This window comes from Phaethon lepturus, unplaced genomic scaffold (assembly GCF_000687285.1).
Source record: "Phaethon lepturus isolate BGI_N335 unplaced genomic scaffold, ASM68728v1 scaffold54424, whole genome shotgun sequence".
NCBI classification, from domain to species: Eukaryota; Metazoa; Chordata; class Aves; order Phaethontiformes; family Phaethontidae; genus Phaethon; species Phaethon lepturus.
In genome coordinates, this window is record NW_010538045.1 from 12,305 (window position 1) to 20,815 (window position 8,511).

At 38.4% G+C, this 8,511-nt stretch overlaps 1 protein-coding gene across 1 annotated transcript in view; it reads right to left on the bottom strand.

Moving 5' to 3' along the window:
- The window catches only part of LOC104620436 (origin recognition complex subunit 3-like), a 17,861-nt gene extending 10,427 nt beyond the window's left edge, over positions 1-7,434 (bottom strand). The window contains exons 1-4 of the mRNA XM_010286645.1: positions 7,369-7,434; positions 3,115-3,259; positions 1,714-1,818; positions 795-949 (exon numbers count right to left, since the gene is read on the bottom strand). Coding sequence (XP_010284947.1) covers positions 795-949; positions 1,714-1,818; positions 3,115-3,154 — 300 coding nt within the window. The 5' untranslated portion in view covers positions 3,155-3,259; positions 7,369-7,434. The remainder of the gene's footprint in view (positions 1-794; positions 950-1,713; positions 1,819-3,114; positions 3,260-7,368) is intronic.
- Positions 7,435-8,511: the final 1,077 nt, after the last annotated feature.

The following is an 8,511-nucleotide window of genomic DNA, read 5'->3' on the forward strand; positions in this document are numbered from 1 at the left end:
CAATAAACAAATTTTAAAACCCCACATTCCAACAAAGACAAGAATAGCTCTGTCGGACAGAACTGGTGAAATTCTGTTGGGACTGAGGTAGAAGATTTGAGTTGCGTACACGGATGTTGCCCATTTCCTATATCTTTAGTATAGGAAATTATATGTTATGCTAGTAACAAAAAGAGCATGTACTCATTAAACTTGTATTTAACACACTGCTCTGACGAAGTCATCATAAAATCAATTCTAACTTTTATTCATGACAGAAACAAAACTTAAAATTTCATTAGCTTTATTAAATACAAAGATAGAAAAACATTTTGAAAGTTATCTTCTCACTGCTTGTCAATGTAGCGTGGGCTGCAGACGACATAGTGGCACATTAACACTAATACAGTGCCTTTCCCCTGGATGGCTGTTCTTTCTTAGGAAAGTTTTGTTGTAATAAACAAAACATCTCAGCACTCCTGGGAGAAAAGCATCTGGCATGATGTTGATACTGCATTTTAAACTTCTAATTCCAAATTAAACATATGATAAAATTGTACCTTCTGCTTGTTTTTCGGAATTCTGACATTCATACCTCATCAGAAACTAACCCCACATTTGTCATATATGTTACAGATTTATACTCAAATCACCTCCATCTCAGTTATTTCTTAGTATTAAATGAAAAGCTAACTTTTGGTATTTTTTCATTATGGCACAGAAATTTGAGTTATTCAATTTCTTTTTTAAAAGCACATAAAGGTCAGGCATTTTTATAAACCGGTGATACAAAAAAAAAAAAAAAAAAAGCATACCATTGTTACACCCTCATACCAGCTGATAAGAGAAGTCATTGAACATCGTATTCTGTTCTGGGAAACCTGCACATAGTCTTCGTCTTCCAGTGAGTCCACATCTATATAGCAGTTCATCAGCTGCCCCATCAGCTTCTGCATCAGATTTTTTATGCCTTCACAACACATTTTTAGACACACAGTAAAGACATTTGGTTATTCGCTAACACTTCTCCAACTCATACTCTAAAAAATTATCCCAAGTTATCACTTAGTATTTTTCACTTTTCAAATTATTTTCCTTCTCTCTCCAGAATGGACATCTCATGGCCCAGAAAGCTTGAAACTATTCATGATATGCATGTTGTTGATGAAATAAAAATTATCCTATTAATTTGCCTAGATAGCAACAATTCAGGTTAAGAAGTTGGCCCTGCACCCTTCCTGAACTCCAGCCACATGCTATTAGCGACCTAAAAATAAATAAGGCAGCCAATCCATACATCTGGGGATGCTGCCATAAGTAATTTTAATCTTTGTTCTTAAAAAATAAAAAAGGAGCAAGGAGAGTGGGACAAAGTTTTATTCTACCCTTTCCCTCACTGTAATAACATGACTGTAAGCATTTAAAAAGCAGAATACACCATCCAATTAAACATGAGAAAAGTCAGCCTACAATATCAACATGCAATACACTAAGCAGCATGCTCTTGACATTTATGCTACAACCAAGTAGTTTTTCAATCTTCATTGTTTTAAACAGAACTGGATACCTCTTAAAATACAGCAGGCATTACTGCTATGTTGACATGGGATTGAGCAAATTTTTAGAAGGTCTTCAAGATCCCTCCATCCCATTACTCTTACATTTGGAGGCAAAAGCAAGAATTTCTAGTTATTGACAGCCTACTCAGATGAAGAAGCAAAGCTATTGCAGTACCTGGGCAATCTTTGGCTTCCAGCAAGGCTACATAAGGAGTAATGTTATTCTGAAGGACTTCTGAGAGACTTCTAAAAGTCAAGTCATGATCTGTAACATTCACACCTAGAAGAAAGACAAATTCTTAAGGGCATTTTCCTGTGACTTGTGACCACAATGATTGAATAATAAACTGAATTGCAGACAAAAAACAGAAGATACCTCAAATATTCAAGGAAGGAATGAAAAGCATTGCATCATTCAGCTGAAACCAGGACAATCATCTATGAGGAAAGATGAAAAACTAGCACAAGCTTAGACATATGTGTTAATACTAGCTGCTTAAAATAGGGAATCACTGCACAGACCCCTCTTATAATTTGGTTTTGTTTTTTTTAAAGAAGGATTTCTCAAGGGTCCAAATCTGCAAGGAGTAGGATTGGTTTTCTATCTTCCCTGCTCCTCATACCCTCAGAAGCCAGTTGTCTAAGGCCTGCAGAGACAAGAAGATGAAATTCGAAATTCACCTTCTCTAGAAGAGCGGTGCATACACCTGAGACCTGAATCCTCACATGCCTTATGTAAGAAGGAAAATTACTATGAGTTAGTATGAATTACAGTCTGAATTTACTGTGAACTACTCAATATCTACTGCCTTTGTTAACATCCTTAGTCAACCACAAAAAGAACAAGCCCCTCCAGAAGGCAAGTCACAGCTTCTTCCACAGAAATATTCAGAGCAGGAACTTCTCACTTGCTACTACTGACAAATGTAGACTACCTTTCAGGCTTTGTTAGTGCTCACATGGTAAATATGAAGCACAAGTCTGATTTTAGGTTCCCTAAAATGATCCACTAAAAATGCAATCAGGTTGGCTTGAACCAGGTGTGGGATTACAGTTACAATCTTCTGAAAGAAAGGAAGGGGGGGAAAAAAAAAGAAAAAAAAGGACTTCAGAACTTCAGCAACTTCGGTTAAGATCTTCAGCTATTTTCTTCACCCGCTGCTCCTTTTACAAGAGAATGACACTGCTTTCATACACGTAAAGATGCACTGCAAGAACATATATCAGAAATACGGAAGCTGTGTAATTCCATGGTTAGCCATAGAAACCACGAAGAACGTTGGTGGCAGAAACAGGGACAGAATCAAAGCATCTCCAGTGCCTCAGGAAAAAAAACCAAATCACTACCAGCTACCCAAGACAGACCTTTAGGGAAGGTGTTACCTTGCCCTATTATGCATACAAAAGGGAAGGAGGTCTTATCCGGCTGCCTTCTCCCAGCCCAATTTCTTCTGTTAACATTTCTGAAGCTGATATTGCTCACAGTAATTGCTGGAAGTCAGCAATGTATTTTTCTTTGACCTCTGTGTCAGTTTTAAGTAGATGTACATAAGAAAATATATCTTTGAAAAATTACCTAAGACAAGAGCTGCAGTGGGGATTTCTCTGGACTTCATCCGACAAGTCCATTCTGTTGTCTTCTCTTGGAACTCAGAGTGAGACCGCCTGAGAAAACTTACTAAGGTGTCAAATAACTGCTTATTCAAGTCTTCCTGTATTTGCTGTAAACAAACACAGAGAAATTTTATTTGTAAAAATGTGGAAACACCAGAATATCTTCCTTTTCCTACCCCTTTCCTTTGTAATTTTCAATCCTTGTAACTCTAGGGTAAAATTTTAAGTAACACTAAGTTTTCCTGTGAACTATAAATATGCTAATTTATTCACTGTGTGGCACACACAGACATTTCCCATTTTGGAACTTCTGGTCAAATGCCTTAACAATAACTTGGAAAGCAAATGAGCTTAACTGTGTTGTCACACCTTTAAAGAAGGCTTTAAAGAAGGAGAAAAACACCCCATACTGACAAAGTATAAGTGACACAGGAGGAATAAAACATTATAATTAGTTTCTGGAAGAATGTTCATGAAAATTCCTATTATTCCCTCTTGGCTTACAGAACACCTGCAAACATTTTTCTGAGAAATCTACATGAGGGCAAACATTCAGCTCCTCCAAACTTAATTCAGGGTGAAAGGAAAAAAAAAAAAAAAGGAAAGTATTAAATATGTTTTAGTTTTATAGGAAAAAATACTAAACCACATGACTGCTACATTTGCTACACTGTCTTTTGCCCTTCAAGATGATTTTCATACACGCATGTATGTATATGCGGGAATATATGGAAAGATGAGAGAAGGCAGGGGGAGATAAAAGTTTTAAAGGCAGATATACAGTGGCAGCATTTTATATTTCTTTTATTATGTATGGGCCTTTGAAGATCTGTCTCTAATCCAAGATATGCCTTCTGCTAGAACAGACAAAAAGAGTACTCTGAAGTTCAGCATATCAATATATACTCTAGAAAATAGATGTTAGAAACAAGATTAAACCCCTGCCCCCAGTAAAATCATCATCAAGATTTATTAGCAACAAGAAGTGACAGACAGCAGTGAACTTGATTTTAAATGAAGTGGCAAAGGCCAGCTCTAGCAGCATTGATGAGGCAGCAATGAAAGGAGTTAAGGTCACAGCTCCAGACTGCACATGGTGCCTGCTCAAAAACCTGAACTCCATTTCCATTATACAGAAGAGTTCCTATTGCTCTCCTGAACAACTGATAAAACTGCATACCAAGTAATCTTACTGTTTTCACCCTCTACTTATTCAAAAATATTCTTCTGGCCTTTCTGATGTTGACTGTGCACTTCTGAGCTCCCATCTGATAAATTCTATGGCAACTCGGAAGAAACTGTAACATGGCATTTTAAAAAGAAGAGTTTATGCCATCAGCTTTATAACAGCATCATAACAGCTCCTGTATTACCATACATCCCATAACAATCCTCTGAACTTCTGCTTCAAAATCCCATCAGACCTTGAGGTGCTTCTGATCATTGTTGTACATGTTTTCACTAAGCTGCCCTAACAAGAACCTGAATCCTTACTTTGCATGGTTACGGTATATACTATTTCTTCCAATGCGCACTTGTGAAGATGGAATTTAGTCTGCTATAGCATTACACATTTACTTAGCTTTCTTAAAATCCATCAATCTTTTCTTGTCAAAATAACCTTGTTACTGGCACTATTTTGGAAGTGTTCCAGAGAGTATACTAGGCTGCTCTGCATCTCAAGTGACCAACTCGTTTACTTGCATGACGCTGCTCACTCCGGAAAAGTCATATGAACTGGAAGTTTGACCTCTGCTATCATACTAGGTTTGGCCATGATTAGCTGTTGTGTCGTCTGAAAACCACTATCTGCACATTAGAGCTAGAATTACCGTATTACAGCCCTGCACTGAGGCTTTTTTTTTTTTCTAACTGGGATGATGGTAGTGCAATTGGAATTCCTCCCCTTACAGGAACAGAGTGTTTCAGAAAGCCCTTGATGAGATGTATCATAATAAGAACATTTGCAAGGCCACTGCTCACAGCTGGGGTCAAAACTGGGATACTTTGCAACATTGAAACAAAAAAAGTTACAAAATTCACCTTCCAAAAAGGAAGGACAGTTCTGCAGTACTTTTGCCAGCTTTTCATGATGTGAGAAGCCTGAAAGGATGTCATCACCAGACGACAGATGGTGCTGCCACAATCACAGCACAGTTTATGATGGACATACAGAGGCCAAGAGTGCTTCGCAACAAAGTACTTGGAGGTCAAATCCTCTTCACTCTTCAACACCTCAAGTAGCTACCAGAGAACTGTGAAAACACCAGCACAAGCACATGGCCTGCCAACAAATCGTCAGGTAGCACCACCCTGGCAAAAACTTCGGAGAACATCCTGCTAGGCTCCCTTAGCAGAGTAACATAACCCCTAGAATAAAAGTCCAAACCAGTAAACCACGCATTTCCCAGGTATTCTGCCATGGATCAGGTTTACTATGCCAGGGATTGAAAGTATATAAAAAATAAAATCCTGACTAGATAGAGCCCGCACCTACCTGGTCTGACCTCATAGATGATGCTGCTTTGAGCAGGAGTTTGGACTAGGGACTTTCTAAGGTCTCTTCCAACCTGAATTATCACTCAATTGTATATGTAAGAACAATTATCACCTCCAAGTTTGCCAACAGTGTGATAAAAGGATGGTAATTCAAAACTCAGTAGAAAAAACATCAGAGACAGCTCAGAAGCTGGATAAAGAAAATTCTATGTATAGCAGCAAAAGTAACTACAGGCAATTCTGCCCTTGGGCAAATCAAACTCTAAGGCAAGGCCCATAACAATTTGTCAATGTAGCATGAACAGTCTTCCATCATGAGGATGAAGAATGGAAGAAAGTATTTGGCAAACTCCTAGCAGCCTCAAAGAAAACAAAGGTAGGAGATTTAGAACAGGAAAGAAGGAGGATTTTGCAGATGGCAATGGCTCTGTGCTTCTGAGCAGTTAAGGGAGGCTTTTGCTATGATGAGCTGTGTCTGCTGCTCTGGGAGAAATCCTTGCAGAGCACTAGGGGAAAAAAAAAACCAAAAAAAACCCAAACCCTACACTTCTTCAACCTGAAAAGCCTACAGCCACTGTTGGCAATGTAGAAGCATTGTCTCAAAAGCCTTGACAACTCTGTGCCAAAGACAGAAGATCCAAGAAAAGGTCTTCCAGAAGTAGCTACAGAATGTCATCTTCCCTATAGTCCACTGTGTAGCTGACAAGGCATTTCCTTGTGCAGCTGCCAACATTACTGGCAATGCTGGTAGCTAACCCGCCAAGCTGAAGCAGTTGGCAGGAAGATACCAAATATACATCCACAAACTACTGTGTGTTCTCTATAATCAGCACGGCAATGTAGTGCACTGCTTTGCTCAACCTGGCTAGTTACAGTTTGAGAAGGGTGCTGACTAGTCAAAGGGAGCTGGATCATGGAATAGTAGAAACAGAATTAGAGGAATTTATGAGTTTAACCCAAGGGTCCAGAATGTAAGCTACATCCAGCTGGCTTCTACTGTACATCCCAAAACAAACTTTGAAAAAAAAAAAATCTCATTATGTCAAGAGTCCAACAGCAGGCAGAGGAACATGGAATACTTGCCCAGAATCCTTGACATTGAATAGAGGAGGAAATCCCCGCTGTACGGAAGCAATTATTCATACTACAATAGAGGCCAGCTGGCTATAGGGACACAACAACAGCATGCCATCTAACACACAACAATTAGGAGGCCACAGTTCAGTAGAAATTAACTCTGATCCCCACCAGACAACCCCATTGACACTGTCCATACTAATTCAATAGCTGTGTCATTCAGTATTTGACATCCATGTAGTTTTATTTGTATAAATCCACTGTGAACCCTGGGCTGGTATGAACTCTGTAACACTGAGGTCAAGAGCAGCCTAAAAATCCTCAGAGGGCTGGCAAGCACGTAACTGAACTGAACACAGAAAACAGCAGCATGCCAGGAATTAATAAAAAGCACAATTAGTAAGAAGAGAAGCTTAGAAGCAGCAGCTTGAAGCATCAAAAGCATGTAGTTTTGTGGTTAGAAGTAATGTGTAAATGATGGATTTGTTATTACTACTTTATATTCTGGACAGGGATTTCAGTGTCAGTCAGTATTTCTGGCCCTTTTAAGTGTATAAAAAAAGAAGATCTCCAGAAACAAGTAAGCAACCAGTGTTGTTACAATTGAAAATACTGCTTTAGTATTAGGTGCAAGACTCACCTCTGTTTCTGATTTGATCTGATTCCATAAAGACTGACAAGTAACAAATCGCAACTCAGTATCCTCTGAATTGTTTCCATCTCTTTGTCTGAAAACATTAGCTAGAAAGACAGAAAGCAAAGGCAAGCACAAGTAAGATTATTAAAACAAATCATTTTTTGTTGAGAAGAAAACAAAACACCCTACTGAAACAAGAACATCTTTATACATAAATATATCCGAGGGAGATGACTTTTCTCTTAACCAATTATTTAACTGGTGGTATCTGGTAGAATAAGTGAGGGAACAAGCAGAATCTATTACCCAAGTATGCAGACAAAAGGCAAAGAACCAGCTTCCATCTCAGTTCCCAGATGAGCTAAAGGCTAAATTAGAGCAAACAAATAAAATTTTTCAAAAATCCTTCCCTTGCTTCAGAAAGTTTTGTGGGTCTCTTTCACCTGTTAAATATTCATCCTCCTTCACTGTTAGTGAGATATGAAACCTAAAGGCTTGCAAGAATAGATACATGCCAATCCTTTCTGTTCTCCAGGGAAGATGCAGCTAACACCAATTTCCTGAAAATAATAAGGTATACTGGGAAAGAACTGTCAGGTTACATGGAATAGATTGATTTATTTTTTTTAAAGTATATTCAATGAACAATCATGCCAGCAAAACTTTTAAGCACAAACTGGGCCTATATTTCTGGCTCACCTCTAAATTGCCTCTCACTTCTATACATGTTCTTTATGAAAAAGAAAAGGAGAATCAGATCCTTTTTGGTGCAACAGTATCTTGGCACATTTTCCAAATACATCTGGCTTCCCAGGTGCTGCTCTGCCTCACAGATGTGAGTACAGAAACTCTCTACCAGATTCCAACTAAGAAGGAAAAACGGAGCTGGGAGTAACATGGGAGACTGAACAGAAACTAGTATAACTGAGATTTTTCTTGTTTTTCCTCACACATTCACACAGTCTATATTTCCCTTAAAATAAAAAAAAATAAAAAAAAAAAAAAAAAAGCACAGGCTTGGAACCATCCTTCTACTCCCAGAATACATTCAGTGGACCTGGTGTAGTTTTAATGCTTTACTAACACCACCTGGAAGAATACAAAGACTGAAGGTTAAAGAAACAGCCTGTTAACTGTTGCTATAAG